The sequence below is a fragment of the Lepisosteus platostomus genome, chromosome 3 (assembly GCF_059453375.1).
Source record: "Lepisosteus platostomus isolate fLepPlt1 chromosome 3, fLepPlt1.hap1, whole genome shotgun sequence".
NCBI classification, from domain to species: domain Eukaryota; kingdom Metazoa; phylum Chordata; class Actinopteri; order Semionotiformes; family Lepisosteidae; genus Lepisosteus; species Lepisosteus platostomus.
Window position 1 is genome coordinate 65010709 of NC_142613.1, and position 17522 is coordinate 65028230.

At 36.0% G+C, this 17522-nt stretch overlaps 1 protein-coding gene across 2 annotated transcripts in view; it reads left to right on the forward strand.

The window, feature by feature from the left end:
• sh3yl1 (SH3 and SYLF domain containing 1) overlaps nucleotides 1-17522 on the forward strand; it is a 54664-nt gene that overhangs the window by 24857 nt on the left and 12285 nt on the right. For both annotated transcript variants that reach the window (XM_088626461.1, XM_088626462.1), the window contains exons 5-8: nucleotides 11161-11273; nucleotides 14494-14622; nucleotides 14980-15133; nucleotides 17378-17450. In XM_088626461.1, coding sequence (XP_088482587.1) covers nucleotides 11161-11273; nucleotides 14494-14622; nucleotides 14980-15133; nucleotides 17378-17450 — 469 coding nt within the window. The remainder of the gene's footprint in view (nucleotides 1-11160; nucleotides 11274-14493; nucleotides 14623-14979; nucleotides 15134-17377; nucleotides 17451-17522) is intronic.

Consider the following 17522-nt stretch of genomic DNA (forward strand, 5'->3'; position numbering starts at 1 on the left):
TGACCTGAACAAGATTAAACATTGGCCTCGGTTCACTATTTTTAGCTGTGCTTATGCTACATGATTAAAATAAGTATTCCCTAACAGTAGTACTAATGTTAAGAGTGATTCATTAAAATAATATGATTATTCCACTTTATGCTGCTGACAATATATTGTTCCCTTCTGAAATTTCTAACTCAATTCCCATTGGTTTAAATATTTTTGATAATTTTGTACATTTTCTGGGTATAAGAATGTCATTAAGTCTTTGTTTTTCCTTGTATATGTATTAAATTGTGATTTTATCTTAAATATTTTCTTCACAAAGAAACACATTGGGCCCTACGGTACAATATATTCAAAACACCCATGTTTCCTGTAACCTTAAAAAGTAATGGGAATTATAGTATTTACTGCAGTTATTTTGAATGTCCCCTTCTGCTAAAATCTCCTCGCCTAAGTAAAGGTGACAACTGGGATAGCTGGCTCTCTCTTTGATTTGAGTTTTCATGTAATCAATGTCACTTAAATCTAGGTCATGTGTAATTTGGATTATTTAGCAGGAGACAAACCTAACAGCTTTATTAAATGTGAATTGTAGGTGTTGATTGTTATTATATAAAAGTTTTAATTTTGAACAGAAGGAAAACGGATGGAGAAATTACTGAAAATTATATTCATTGTGATAAATAGCAGTCGGATATTTCAGTTAGTGTTCCAGCATAATTAATCGGAATGATTACTGATAAATAGAAAAGTTCAGATAATTAACTACATGATCTCATCCAAGCTCCAATAGTAACAGCTTGGTAAATTATATATTTGTTCACACTGAAACTCAATTTGTGTTTTATGAGTCATAAACACACCACATGAAACAAAGGACTGCTAAATAACTTTAAAGCCTCCCATAAAACCGACTACTGTGTCAGTAAAATAGGTGTCCTCAATGACAAAACTGTAGAATTTCTGTTTTGCCCCAAGCATTTTAATTTGTTTCAAAACATTTGGTGGGTTTTTGTTTTGTTTTTTTCCAGAGGTGTGGTTTTGTCAAACTTCTTTGAACTGATGTATACAACTTACAATTTAAAAGTCTTCTTTTTAAGTTGGTGAAAATATAGTTACGTTTTTCAAATATCTTTATAGAGAGCTGTTCCAGTGCCTTATTATAACTCCTGTATGCAATTTGTGCAGCTGAATTAATGTGAAAAAATGTATAATAAATATGGGGGGGTGTAAAGAACTCTTACTGACATCATTGCAAAGCAGATGGCATAAAGTGCCCTCTGCAATTATTTATAGCCTTGATAAATTTATGTGTTTTGATAAATTGGAGCACAACACATCACATATTGGTCTTATGCATTGGATAAAGTGGCCAGGACAGGCTCTGGGTTGCCGTGACCCTTACAGAGAATGAGAGGCTTTCTGAGAATGGATGGAGGAAGGAAATGGCAATTGATGGCAATAATAATCTTCTGTGACCTGATGCCAGCAGTATTACCAGGCAGAGAGTCTGTTGAATAGTAGCCATCCCACAGGTGGATTATCTGAATCTGATTATGATGTTGCTGCTTTGTGACATGAGGTTGATGGCAGAAACTTCCTGTCCGTAGGTAGTGCTCATGGCGTCTAGTGATATACTAGCAACTTTCTCTGACCCCATTCCTTTTGTGCATGAATATACTGGACAAACTCTTGAGGGGAAAAAAGACCTCCTATTTATATATTGTTACGTACTTATGAAATAACAAAGATGGGAGGAAAAAAAACTTTCTCAAGACGCATGACCTCTCATAATATCATGCTTGAACACGTTAATTAAACCCAACTATTGTAGGTAAATCATTTGCTTTGATTTACTTTTTTTAAAGTATGTACTTTTGGAATGCCGGTCAGTTTTGGTGGTATACGCGGTTTTGGCAGTTAATTGGTAGTTTGAAAGAAACAGTTCTGGAAGAAAGTGTAAACAGAATTTGTTCAACAGTTTATTATAATGCAAAAAGTGTTAAGCTTATTGGTGGTGAGACGTTGTCAAAGGGGATGGACAGTCAGTATGCCCAGAATTTCAATAAATTCTAAATAAAGACTAAATAGGCATAAATAGTGTTTAAGCATTGAAGCCTTACTACAAATTGGATTTAAATTGACTTTATTTACATTTGTGTAATAATGTACAATGGTATCCAATTTGCTCAATTATCTTGATAATTTTGTCTGCCAATAACACGAGAAAAGCATGAAAATGTTATTGCAGTAATTGTGCTGGCTATTATTATTATTGTTGTTGTTAACTTGTGTATGTAAATTTGAATTTCCCCAGTGAGAAATGAAGTTATGATAAATGTGAATGAGACTGACTGTTTTATAACAAGATCTAACACACTTGATGACATTCTAAGTCCTCTCAGGATCTCATTTCCCTCCAGCTGCTTATTTGTGGAAGAAAAACTTACATGCAGTTAATTGCTGTTTTCAATTTTTCCCAGTTTAAGCTTCTTTCCAGTACCTTGTCCAATTTCATGCTGAATGTAAAGCAGATGAAGCTGTGCTGCAGGTCTTTTTTTTTATATTGTTTCCAGCGGCCAGTTCATGTCTTTAATCTAAAACAGGGTTTAATTTCTGACTTCTGTAGGCATTCTATAAAATAATCAGTAAACTGCTTGTTTCCCTAAAACACTCTTTTTGTAGAACAGCAGGGTGAACCACTTCAGTTTTTTTTAAGTTCGTAATTAAACTGCTGTCTGAAAAATACATGGATGTAAGATCTTGCAAGAAAAATAGTTTAACTTTGGGCTTAAGGACCGATTTAAACAATTATAAGGCTTTTTTTTGCACTGTTATATACATATCATATACACTGGTGGCTCTGTGGCTAAGGATCTGTGCTCATGGCTGGAAGGTTGCCAGTTTGTATCCAACAGCCGACAGAGGAATCCTACTCTGTTGGGCCCCTGAGCAAGGCCCTTTACCAGCTGCTCCAGAGGGTGCTGTATAAATGGCTGACCCTGACCCCAAGCTTCTCTCCCTGTCTTTGTGTCTCATAGAGAGAAAGTTGGGGTGTGTGAAAATATACATTCCTAATACAAAAAATTGTATATGGCCAATAAAGTGATCTGATCTTATTTTGTAAAATGGCATGGAGTGCAAAGTGTCTACTTAGATAAATGTATTTTGTTTTCAGTCAATAATGACATATGTAAGGGATTATGGTACGGCTTACTATCTGACATTAACAACACAGGTTCTTTAGCACTCATAAAAAGTTAATGGAAATGCACTGCTGTGCAAATGTCTCAAATATTTGGCTCAACCTAATGCCGTTCAAAGAACCCCAAAGCCTCCATTCGTGTGTTTGACCTGTTATAACAGCTTTGACTATTACTATATCTAAGAGGGAGAAGATGCCAAGCTCTGTTTCACACTCTTTAATTCACGCTAATCAGATTGCTTGCGTAGAGAGGAGGGAATTTTGGGCAGCCAGTATCGCGGCATCATGCCCCCTTGGAGCCTGCACTTCTTGGGTCTGGGAAACTAAACGAGGGAGAGCCTGAGCAGTACGGAGTTGGGAAACCTCCAAGAAAGAGCGTGTTGCTGCTGTAAATGCTTTGGGTGGGCCGCTGTCATTTTGGACCAGATTTTTCAACCCTCACTCCACAGGGAAATCAGGTGGAGAAGTGAGAAAGTTGTTCACTACCTGGATTAAGGGGGATTCTTTTTTTTTTTTTTTAGTAGGCCTGATCCTACAAGCTCAGAGATTAATTTGGCCATGGCACAGGGGTTGATGATCCTATTTTTTTTAACAGCTAAATGGTGTGGGGGGAGATCAGCTTTAATGACCAAATAGTCAAGACCTTGGTTTAAGGCCTTGTCTGGAAGATGGCCTACTACAATCACTGCATAAATCAGTGGGTTTCGATGGCCTTTTTCCACAATTGTTCATAAGGAAGAGAGGAATGTTGTTCATAATCCCTTAACTACGATATTTAAATCTCGCATAGAAAAGGAGCAGTACTTACAGTTTGGAGACTTCCAAATATGACACCAATTTAGAAAAAGGGAGCTAAAAATGACCAGGAAACTATTAAGTAATCAGTGGCTCTGCTCTTGCTGTTAAAGTACAGTAACGCTAATAAAAGCTAAACGTGAAATGTTTTATGAGACGGCCAGCCTTAGAAACAGGAGGCCCTGTTTTTAAGTAACATGCTTGAATGTCTTTGAACAAGTATCAAGGACAGCTGATAACACTGAAGCATATACTCTAGCACAATATATTTAGACTTTCGGAAAGGTTTTGATAAGGTTCCTTCTCAAATTTAAACACATTAGGATTCAAAGGTATCCATGGGAATAGGTACATGGATAAGGAACAGGTTATCAAATAGACAATTTAAGAACATAATTGGTCATATTTAAGTAGTAGTCTTAATACGAAATCAGCTGTTTTAGGCTCATTGCTCTTCGTGATATAAGTGACCAATTTAAATTCTGGTATAACTAGCAGACTATCTAAAGAAATACAAAGACAGGGGGAGTGTCAGACAAAAATGAGAATTACAAAAAGACTGGGCAGACACTTATTAAATGAAATGTAGCATTGATAAGTACAAGATATCCACATGAGAAGCAATAATTTATACTGTTACATAATGTGACTGCAGGATTCTGAGGTGTGTCCTTATGTTATGATTTTTAGGTTTAAGACAATGTGGAGAAACCATACAAATATCAAACTGAATGCTTGGGTATATAGCAAAAAGAGTAGAATATACATGGATGGAACTTGTACAAAAGCATTGCAACACATTAATTCGGAACTGGGGTAGAGCATTTTGTTCAATTTTGGCCACAAAGGATATTATTGTGTTTTTGCGGTTTTGAATGCCACTATTATTTCATCTTATAAAGAGACCCCACCCTTGACACAACAATGGCTGAAATTGCTGGATAATATAGTATCTTGCTAGATAACAGACCAATAGGAGTAGAAATTGGAAAGCTGGGCTACTTCTTAGGCCGAACATTTCCAGAAAATTTGACTAGGTGATAAACAAATGACAGGCAGCAAGGAACAGTAAAGATGTATGAGAACAACTTACAGCCTACAGCCCCTCTTCACCACTGAACCTATTCTTGATGAATGGAATCCTATCAGGGACATGGACTCAGATTTTGGGAACATTTGTTAACGTGTTTTCTTATTAGTGGAAATAGGGTGGGAATAGCTTCAGAAGAGGATAGGTTAGTTCTTATTTGTTTGTTGGTTTCATAGGAAAACAGTTTTTGGAAATATGTGAAATCTACCTATTCCTCTGTAACTTGCAGCATATTTGTTACAGTATTATACTTGCAGTACTAATGTGTGCCTGAGCTATCCCTTGACATCCAGCCAAGTTTGAAATCAGGTCAGAGTCATATTGATTGGAGATATTTAATGTTTCATTTTTCTGAAGACAATTAGCATCCGCTTTTCCCAATACAAGCAATCTTGGAAACATTCACAGATAATATTTGACTTATCTCTAAAAATAGTGTATACGTGTTGGCTTTTTAGGACACTTTTTTGTCACAGTTTGATTTCATTATCTTAACATAGTGCTTCCAATTTTGCTTGATGTTTAGACTTGCTTGTTTTAATATTTTAAGGCATGAAAATATTATATACTAGGAATTTCAGTGAAAACCGCATGAAAACTTGTATTTAATATGCTCGGTGAAGTTACACAAACCTTGCCATTTCCCTTTTTTTTCATGACATGGGGGGGGGGGGGGGGGTTTCCTAAAAAAGTGGTCATTAAATGGCCTGGATCTGTATTTGCCTTTGACAATATGGCATGTTACACACAGGAATTAATTCCATGTCGCTCAAGCTGCTGTCTTTGAGGGTGTCTTTAGAGTGGCACTTTTGTTGTTTAAACAAGTATGTGATCTGCAGGCTTCCAGTGTCTGTTCTTGGATTTTCCTCAATCAGTATAAAATGTGATTATTCCAAATTATATTCCCAGGTACTGTGTTTTAATTTTCTTTTACATCCAGGTTCTCCATGAAATTCATTAAGTCCTCACAGGAGAACTGTTGCATTTTAGATGACATTCAAAAGAAATCTCAAGAGCATTAGATAAGAAGCATAGCTCTCTTCAGTGTTTGAATAGCAGCTGCAAGGAAATGAAGTGTTTAATTTAAAATATTATGTTATGAGTTATGTACATATGTTTTCTTATCTGTCCAGCCAGTAACTATGAGTTTGCATTTAAGTCCACCATAATAAGCAGTAAGCTGAAAACATGCTGAATTATATATCATCCACAAAGTTATGATATATGAAGTTAGGCTTTCTGGCTTTAAATTGTAAAAAAATAAAAAGAGCTTCACAGCAAGGTGAAAATAATTGCTTGACAAGAAAAATAACTTGTCTTGTCCAGAAGTATTCCACACTAATAAGTGGTGGACTTCTTCCTGTGCAAACTAAATTTTAAAAAATCAATACAGACAAGTACAACTGCCTTCCCGAAGTTGGCCATCCTGATGATTTTATGATATATCACCTCCAAATGCGCAGGCTGAAAAGTTGCAGAGGTTGCAATAGAAATTGCCAAGCTAGGCGAGAACCAATTGTATAAATTACATCCGATTTCCTTAGATAATAAAAACCAATGACTTATTTCCTGTAGGTTTGTTGAAGCCTCTGTAGGAGGATGATTCACTGCACTCCCAAATCTTTTGGGTAAAACAGTAAGCCTTGTTCCCTCCTTAACTAAGTAAACTTTTAATTCATTACCGAATCAGCTGTAGCTTTACTTTGATCTAATTGTTTTAAAAGAAATGTTTTCAATATCCTTTAGTTCGATGGTTAATGTATTTTACTACTACTTTTAATGATTTTTATTGGTTTTGCTCAGTGTAATGTACTTACAGTATAATAACAATATAAGATTAGATCACTTTATTGCCCATATACAATTTCTTGCATTAGGAATTTGTTTTTTTTGCATACCCTAGCTTGCTCTCCATGAGACACACAGGCACGCAGACAGGAAAAGAGAAGCTTGGGGTCAGAGCGCAGGGTGAGCCATTGTACAGCACCCCTGGAGCAGCTGGGGTTAAGGGCCTTGCTCAGGGGCCTCAACGGAGTAGGATTTCTCTGCTGGCCGCGGGATTTGAAGTAGCAACCTCCCTGCCACAGGTGCAGATCCTTAGCCACACTGCCACCACTCCGCCCCATTATAATGATTTTAAGAAATGTTTGCGGCAAGACGCCGTATCCAATCCGTATCTCAATTTGTTCTTTCCCCCTGCAGACAGTCCCAGATATAGGTCGAGGTTTGGGAACTGAAAGTAAATGTAATAACGGAGGGTTCAGGACTAAAGGGGAGCTTCAGTCCCATTTCTCAGATTAGTTATTACATTTTGGTAACCAAATAAATTAAAACATATCACAAAATTTGACAAATTTTGTGTTGAATAAAAATCGTGGAATATTTGAAAGTACTGTATGGTTGCTATATTGCAAACTCCTGGTTTCGCCACAGACAAAAGGGAGATTTGTGTGAATTGTGACGTGAAAGCGGCCCTACCTGCTCACTAGGCACTGTAAGCAAATGAGAAACATGGGCTCCTAACAACTTGGATTTTTATGAGTGCGTTTTTGTGGATTATAAGGTTGCTCTTTTTATGCAATACTTGAAAGGGTGTCTCAAAAAAAATTGTCTCCCTGTGTGTGTCGGTTTCATGAAAATATTTCAAATTAATAAGCCGTAGTAGCAGAATTCACTTGCACTAAAGCAGTCATTCTCGAACTGTAGTACGCCAGATGACCCTGGAAATGTGTTTTGTGCCCTGAAAAATTTGGCATTAAAAATTTGAATAATTAAAAATTGTTCTATTGATTGGATTAGTGACTTATTGCATGGTGGCGGGAACTTCAATGTTGCAGAATAAGGATTTATATTTATATTTATGTCATGTGCCACTGAGATGCTTTTACCTGTAAAAAGGTACTAAATGATGTGCTTCGGCTGAGTGTAAAACCCTGATTGGTACCCAGGGAAGAATGAGAGATGCTCAGTTTTGTAGGAAGTTGGTGCATAAGGCTTTAGAAAGTTAATAGTAAAATATTTCCCTGAATGTGCAGGGTAACGGGGAGCCAGTGAAGATGTCCTATTCTGTTCTACTGTTTTAAATACCTAGTGTTATTAATTTGGTTCTTAACAGATACAGTAAAGGCCTCATTAATGTCCTTGTGCAGTAAGGACTGTATTTTATGTATAGGCTTATTTCTATATAAGCCTCATGTTGTATCTTACTTGTAAATGAGGCCCCATCGCCTTTATCTCGTCAATCCTCATATTGCACAGTATGGTAGCCAGCAGCCATATCATCATAACATTTAGCAGGTGAGCCTGGTCAGTACCTGGATGGGAGACCTTCTGGGAAAATCTAAAGTTGCTGCTGGAAGAGGTGTTAGTGGGGCCAGCAGGGGGCGCTCACCCTGCGGTCTGTGAGGGTCCTAATGCCCCAGTATAGTGACAGGGACGCTATACTGTAAAAAGGCGCCGTCCTTGGGGTGAGACGTAAAACCGATGTCCTGACTCTCTGTGGTCATTAAAAATCCCAGGGCGTTTTTCAAAAAGAGTAGGCACACTGGCTCACGTCACATCATCCAAGTGGGGGCTACACATTGGTAATGGTGGAGGGGAGTCCCCATTTCCTGTAAAGCGCTGTGAGTGGAGTGTCCAGAAAAGTGCTATATACTGTAAATGTTAGGAACTTATTATTGTTATTACATGTTTTTAAATGTCAACATACTGCAATATGTGGATTAGACGTGTGTAAGTCATGATAAGTATGCATTTTTGTTTGCCCTTTATTGCACATGTACAGCTTCAGAACTCTAAGGAATTGAATATACTTTTTTTCAAGTTTTCAGGCCATCCATATACATTTAATACACTAGCTGCCATAAATCTGTTTTTAATCGCGATATTATGTATGATAATTGTTGTCTTACACGAAAGCTTAAGGGAAGCAGTCTCGCATGCAAAGATGACAAAAGGGGTACAACTTAGTTTATTAACATGGGAATGGTTCCAAACCTGGTGTCATATTCCTGTGATGAAATGAAATAAAAAGTAGTCGTCAACTGTCAATTATTTTTTAGATTCTTCTGGTGATGAAAGACTGTTGGTGGAAACACCCCTGTCAGCATGATTTAAGAGATACTGTATGTGCACATACACACTTGTCTTTTACACTTGATACACTGTGTTTATATAGGAATTTAAAGGTAATGAAGAAGGTTGTAATGTTTTAATTCCTGCTACTGCAAGTACAACACTTTGAGTTATTATGCATTAGCCCAGCCTGGCTTAAGCTTGTTTGTTTGCAAGCTTGCCGTTATGCTGCTTGCATATTACTTCAATGTTCCTTGTCTCCTAACATGCATTTCAAAGCTCATCCTTGTTTCTTTACTCTTAAAAAGTATAATAGTCATGCTGAAAACTCAGCCTTTGAGCTATTACTGTAATGTGAGCTCTATTTTTAGGTACAGAAGAATGTAGTTATTCTTCATTTGAAAATTTGGGCCCAAAATACTTTAAGACCCTTCAAAATGTTACTGTGGGATGGAAACATGATGTTGCATCACTCCTTTTCTGTGTTGAGTCTACCTTTCACAAATCTCAACTTTTAGACTAATCAAATCTGACGTTTGTGGAGTCTGTCAGTCACTTATGTTTCAGTGGGCATGCGGTCTTGAAATGTAAAAATGTTATACTATTTTAAGGGTTTAAAGAGAGCTTCTTTGTGGAAGCCATACTGTATGGTTAATCGTCTTTCAGTCTGAAATAAATTGTGGTTGTGATTCCATGTGTTTCTTCCAGTCATAGGAATATATAAACATCAGAAAAGTTGCAAAAACAGGAGGCAGCCATTCAGCCATTCCTAAAAGACCTGAGGATATCGGTTTCAACAGTATGGCTAGTTGCTAATTCCACTTTTCCACAACCCTTTGTGTAAAACAAAGAAAACCTCCTGTTTTTCTATTTCAAATGTACTTCAAAATCGTTTCCACTTGTTTCCCTGCTGATTGTAAAAAAAAAAAAGTCCATAGGAGTGACTACTTCAACTCCTTTGAAGAATTAAATTGGGTCTCCTCATAGTTTCTCTGTTCAAGACTAAAAAAGGTTCTGGTCTTTTATCCTGTTAGTGTACAAGTGCCCAAGAATGTATCTAGTTGCTCTTCTCCGGGCATATTCTAATTCGGCAGAATCTTTTTGTAATGTTGTACACAATATTCTTGAAGAGGCTTTTATAGTGCATTATATAATGTTACCATAACATCCCTTGGTCTCATGCATTTAATATTTTAAAACTGCTGTACCTGCAGTATCTCTTAAGGTTATGGGTTATAGCATAGATATGCTTTTCTTTTGCTGATTTACTTTCATAAACATGTTTCAGGGCACTCCAGGCACCTTCAGGGGTCACTTGTAATTTGTTTTCCACAATTATTCTTGTGCTGCAGCTTTTTCTTAGAAATTAACAACCATGTGCGCCTCGGTAGTAAATAGAACCATGTGTGTCTTGAAAATAGGTCTCATCTGTAAATCCGTGTTGTGATTTTGTTTTGTTTGTTTTTGAGCAAATGTTAGTGCTTTGGAATGTGGAAATCTTTACTATGTGAAGTGTTTATTAAAAAGTTTGGAAAAGCCTATTGTTTTATTGATTGTACTGAGAAAATTTACGTTTTTCGCTCTGAAGTTTCCTGCTGTTTGGCTTTTCCAAACTTTTGAATAATGCTGCGATTTCTTCAGTGAAAGGGAAGTTATGGAGTGTGATGTCTATTAAGATGCTGTACTGTTTTTGAAAGCCTTTCCATACAGATTGCTAGCTTTCCCCTGATTAGACCTAACTGTTCTGCTGTAATACAATGTCAGTAAGGCTAAGTGAAATTAAAGCATAATGACACTTTTTAAAGACATAATAATATAGAATGACTACCTCTGAATTGTAGAACCTACAAAAAATGTCAAAAACGCAGAAAAAACTGTATTGACATTTGCAGTCGTTCTCAAAATACAATTTGCAAAAATCTGTTAATCTGATATTCATATTGATATAATAGTTTCCCATGTATTTCACTTTTTATCAGAATAAAAAGTAATAACATTTTTTTGACAGGTGTCAGATTTGGTCATCATCTTGAATCACAGAAGAGCAATTGAAGCTTTTGGGAAAGGAGGTAACCTCACACTAGGAGGGAATTGTACAGTGGCAGTTGGACCCCTGGGGAGGTAAGAATATTTCTTCTTAATTCTAGCTATCCTTCGTGGAAGGCAGACAAAGTTAAGTAGATTTAAATATGAGTGTTTAAATGGGTTTTATGTATTTGTTATTTTTAATTTAACATTAAACTACAGAGCGGATTTCAATAGAACAGTTCCCCTTTCTAATGTGTTTTGGTAAGACTGTGTTTTGGATAATATACTGAAGAACATGTGGTTTTATTTTAAGCCTGAGCAAACAGTCAGTTCTTTGACTCATGGTTTTGATAAAACAAATAATTCCTTATACAGTAGCTTAGGCTTTAAATCTATTGAAATGATGCTGAAAATGTAAATCAGTGTGGAATACCTATGATATATTGCTATTCAATGCAATAGTGCCATTTGTAGCACATTGCTGTAACCAATTTGGTAAGAGTATAGCTCTTTTAAGATCATTATTGTAAAAAATTTTCATACTGTTGCTGCATATGAATTCTGGAAACATCTGTTCCTCTTTTGTTTTGAAGTTAGATCAAAGTATGCAAAATAATGCATTTTAAGTGTGTCAGAAACTCTAAAAAAATATATTTTTTAAATATATAGGTTTAACACCATGAAAGTCTTTTATAATGATCCAATTTGCCAGAAATGAGAATAAATGAATAAATAAATGAGAGAACAACAGTATGAGTGCCAAAGACAAAAAACAGTCACAAATAAAGAAAAAGGATTTTTAGTCGGTGTGGTTTCTTCTTTCTCTGCATCCTTTGCTGAGGTTAACGTAAGAAATCTTAAAAGCAACAGAAGACTATCTTACTTATTTGCTGTTAAGGTAGCATATTGGTCCAAAGGGCACATTAAAAAGAGCATGAGTTGGAAATTGAAATTACAAAACAAAAACAGCCCATAAAATAAGCAAATAATTTATTCAGAAGTATAACATGAAAGTAAAAAGTGCTAAATGTATTTAAAAGAATCTTGAAAGGAGTAAAAAAAAATGTGAAACATGTGGACAAAACACTTTGACAAGGATGTCCAGAGGAAAAAAAAATGTTGTTGGCTATTTAGCTCTTAAAAAGATGCACAAAGACAGTTAGGGTGTATATGCGTGTTGGCATACTCTTCTGACCTTTTCCAGGGAACATCCCTTAAAAGCTTTTATAAAAACAAATAAATGCAGCGAGGAACAAATGTATAATAAATTCAACTGACATCTAAGAAAATTAATCTGTATAGAAATTCACAGGTACCTGTAAATAGTCCCATCCAACATGCTCCCACAAGCCTTTGATTTCATCATCGTCTTGGCCTCTTTTTCTCTTTCTTTCCAATTTTTTCTTGGTCAATAAAGATCTGTTTTTGCTTTTGTCCAGCCTGTTGCCATGTTAGTTTCTCAATTAACACATATTATGATGTCTCATACTCTTTGATTTATGATTCATTGATTTTTTTTTTCTGCCTATATATGCAAGTGTACATTCAAGGTGCAGAGTTTTCTTCTTTATTTGATACAAGCAGCACAAGATGGTCTTAGGCTTCACTTTTAAGGTGCAAATCAATTTCCACTTAATCAAAAGGCACTCCAATTTTACTTTTTTTTTTCAGACCTTTGATTGATTATATTTTTTGTAAATTCACAGAATTGTTGACCTCTTTAAAGTCCAGGACAAAAAGTAAATGTTATTGACCTTTCACATAAATATTAAGGCATTGCTTTTCTTTTAAGTTAATCTTCGAACTATCTTCATGTAGTTATTGAATTCACTATTGTTTTTGTTTTTCTTGTTGAGTGCAAAAACAAGGATATTGTCAATAAATCATAAGTGGTGTAAGTAGGTTACGTTAATCTTCAGAGTCTTTTTTATCTTAATCCATTGTATTGAACGTTTTTTCCAATATGGCTTAAATATTTTTGCTGTACTACCTTGATGATAATGATAATAGAGCTGTAACTATCGGACGTCTGTCTACTTTTGAGGGTAGATGTACAGCTTAACTGGAGTAAATCACATTAAATCACTAAAACATGTAGAACTGCTTATTTCTGTTCCGCACTGCTACTATTAATGGTAAAAACAACTATCTTTATTTTCCATATTGCTGTTCATGGTACATCTTTGGTGCTGTACAATCCAGAAAATAGGCAGGTATACATATTTTGATATTAAAGAGTGCAAGGAATTGCTAGCTGATTTGCGGGATGAGATATGGACAGTCTGGGAGGGCTGTGGAGAAGGAGGAGGGAGAAAGGTGACATTTTTCATATTTCTGTTTTTAAGAACTACAAAGAAAGTTAGATTTTTTTGTTTTTTATTGTGGAACAGTGTCTTGAACAGAATCTTATCTTCTTCAAGCCATCAGGCAAAGTCATACAAAGTCAGTTCTCTGCACTCCTGTTAAAATGACCAGTTTGCCTTGTTTAATTAAATGCTGAGATACCCAAGCAGTGCTATGAAGCTGAAACTCTTTTCAGGAGAGTTTAATTTTCACATCTTCTTATCCAGCACAAAAAAATAGAGGACTTTGCAACATGATGGTGTTAGGTGATCTTTTGTGAAGTTGACTCAACCGTGTACATGATTACATTCTTTCCCTGATTGAAAAAATGTTGTTGGTGTGACATTAGAACCACTAGGGCTCAATAGCCATGATTTATCAAAAGTATATAACATTGTTTGTAGTGCTGAAGAACCTTTGTTTCTGGCTATAAACTTTACATGAAAGTAACCATCTACTGTCTCCTCTTATTGTGTATATATTTTGCATGTGTATATGTTTTTGTTTTGTAAAGCACTGAGAAGTCACCTTTTAAAATGAAGTTCATTATTATTATCTTCTGCTAAATGTCTTTAAATCACATTTAACTTGGAAAACCCTCAAGTATGTAAGATTAGAAAACAATTGAAAAATGTCTTTTTAAAATGTATTTAATACTTGGTGTTTTTGAATGAGCAAGAGCAGAATCCCAAAAGTGTTATTTCTGGTGTAATCAGACGTTTCTTATGAGATCTGTATAGTTTTTTTTTAATGGAGGTCTCAAACTGGGACTGGAGCTTGGATTTTCACCTACCTGGTGTCATGGTGTCCTCTTACCTCCTAGGCTGTTCTTAAACTTCCACCTCAATGAGCCAAAAGGCTTCCCCACATCTGTGGACTCCTTGATGTCCTGTCGAATAGAGGAATATAAAGTACCAAAGTCCAGAGGAGAATGACTTCCTAACTTAACATGCATGCATGTATGTTACAGAAATGTTGAAGCAGATGTTGCCTTAAGAAGTACTGCAGCTGTGTACACATACTGCAAGTCACGAGGGTTATTTGCTGGCATTTCCCTGGAAGGATCCTATCTAATTGAAAGGAGAGAAACCAACAGGAAGTAGGTGGTCTCCAACAGTTGTCATAAAGGAATTACTGTGTAATGAACAGTCTGTTGTAGTATTGTCCATCAGTTTTCTGAAGTAATGTTCGTTGAACAAAAGCTTTTTATATTGAACAAAGGCTTTTAATGTTTGAGAGGCTGCAATATGAGCCACATTTTCACATTGTTCCGTTTCTTGAAAATGAATATAGTTTTAACACAGAAGTGAAGCTCATTGGGGAAAAATGCTTCTGTTATCAGGTCATCATCATTACTGACATATCTTCTATATTACATTGCAACCAGAAATTTACAGGGACCTAATTTTTAAACCTATGTTATTAGATTATATTTCTAATTGTATTTTTCTGATAGATTTTATGCTCAAGATATCCGTGCCTTTAACATTTTGAATGGTGATGTGGAGCCACACCCAGCTGCAAGTAATCTTTATGAAATTCTTGAGGTCTACACCGAGAAGTATACAACTGATTGGCAACGTAAGAACTTGAGGGCAGCCTCAAGTAAGGTTTGTACAACACATTCATGCATTCATTGTGTGTGGTGTGAACATTGCTACAAGATTTCTTATCATGCTTTGAAATCAAGGGAATTCATGATACCTAATTGTGTATTACTTTACGAGATTACTTTGCAGACTCACTGAAATTCATGTACTTCAAATAAATGTTGTTGGCTGCTTTGAAGATGCACTGTAATAGGTATAAACAAGGTTCGCATCCACACTGGGGAGTATTTTAGTACCAGGCAGTAACACTACCTTAGAGACCACCTCAGACATTCACTTCAAAGGAAGGGTAATTCTAAATCGTAGATTGCTTCATATGCAGTGGTTTGCCTGATGCATGGATGGTGGAAAACCCAGCTGACCCTTTTTTGTTCTGTCTCCAGTGACTCAAAATGCGCATTTTGCAGTTGAGAATACACGGAACAAGCAAGGATTATTAGAAGGTCCTATGTTTAACACAATTCCAGGGCATTAAAGCATGCTCACATAATGAGTGTAAACCCATCTGTTCTCCACCCAGTACTGAAAACATGCAAAAGATATTAGGAAACAAAGGCATGCACATCATGCCAAGAAGTGAACTTCCTTTTGGATATGGATAGCATATTTACGAGGTGGTAATTGTATAATAAAGTTCAGCTGCAGCATTGTGCCACTAAACTGTTAGGAATGGTTGCCAAACAAATGTAATAGCGTTTGTTTAAACCTGATTAAACAAAATGCAATGCGTCAGAGCTGGTGCTTTCAGCTGCTCAACATGCATCTTCTGACATGGATAAATAATTGCACAGTTAGATTTTGGGACAATTTATCTGAAACAATATTATTCACTGATTTTTTTTTTCTCCATTGAACTGTGTTTGTTAGTGAGGGCTTTAAGTCAGTTGGATACCTTTCTTGAGATGAGATGACCGTGTGTTCTTTCAGACTTAGTCATGATGTAAGTAAAGAAATGAGAAAAAAAACAAACGAACACAGTATAGTAGTACTATCCTACACTTTTCTGGACTGCTATTTCTAAATCCCATATAGCTGCCAGATTTGAACTGCTTTGAGCGTCATCCCACCCCAATCAGAACTGACTCTTTCCCCATTTAAGTCTGTGGGATTTGAGTTATATAATCAGATATGGAGGAGCTACATGATCAATTGTATATAATATCTTCTTAAAAGCTGTAGAACAGACAACTAATAGCATAAGATCAGCATAACTTAACAGAACTGTCTAATACCAGGAAAGAAAACTATAGCTATAGTTATAGCTATAACAGAATTACAAATGTCAAGGCTTCATAGACACAAAGAAGCTAACTTTTCCAAATACCTGCACATTATTTAATCTACGGACATCTAGAGCAAGTGGGTTCAGCTCTTTAGAGCTGTAAAACACGATAGATTGTATTAATAAACCTCATTAGATGTTATTTCAGTTTCTTCCCAGAATGTTAACCCATATAAGAACGCACATTCAGGAAGATGCAGACACAGCCATTGCTTAATAGCTAAGGAGTTGTCAAGTTCTTGCTAAACAGGGACCCTGAAAGGGGCAGAGAAAGAGTGTATGGTAGAGTGTCAGTAGCTCGAAGGTAATGGACAAAATGATAATGGTGACTGTCTAACAGTTCACAATTCAAGAATGAATGTTCCGTAAGAGTTATTGCAAGAAGGCAACATTTTGACTAGTGAGTTCCAAAGAGGTATAAGGTCAATATTTTCATAGCTTGCACCTTCATCCACGTCCAGTATAGCATAATTTCTCACCATTAATGAGGAAAAGATATTTTTTAAAAGCTAAGAATTGTTCACAGGAAACAGCCATAATGTACGGTAACTCTCTAGATTGTTCTGATTACTAAAACGGAAGAGTTTCATATACAAATAAAATAGTTGCAGCTTTTCAGCTCTATTAATGGATGGGGCTTGGGAAGAAAACTGGGGAATTGATTGTTTGAATGTACCTATTGCAAAATCTGCAGGGAGGTAGGTTCTGTGGTGTGGAATTTACTTTAAAACAGGAGGTTAATGCAGTCAACTAAATTATTCAGGCGTCCCTATATCGTTTGTATAAAAAGGAGAAGCATATGATGGCACTGAATATGATTTAGTGTGCAAAGTTGAAGTATACTGTTATTTAGAAGAAATACACAGGAATTATAGTGAAAGAACACCAGATAACTGCTTAGTTGTTTAAAATTGCAATTGTGTGAAGCAACTAAAAACTCACTTGTGGCTGTCTCATTTCAGGTGAATAATCCCCCAGAAAGACCTCTATCAAGACCACAGTCACAGAGATCATCAGTGAATCAGAGACCACAAGGTAATACTCAGTAAATAAACATTAACAGTTTGAACAAGTGTTTCCTTAGAAAATAATGTATGTAAATATTAT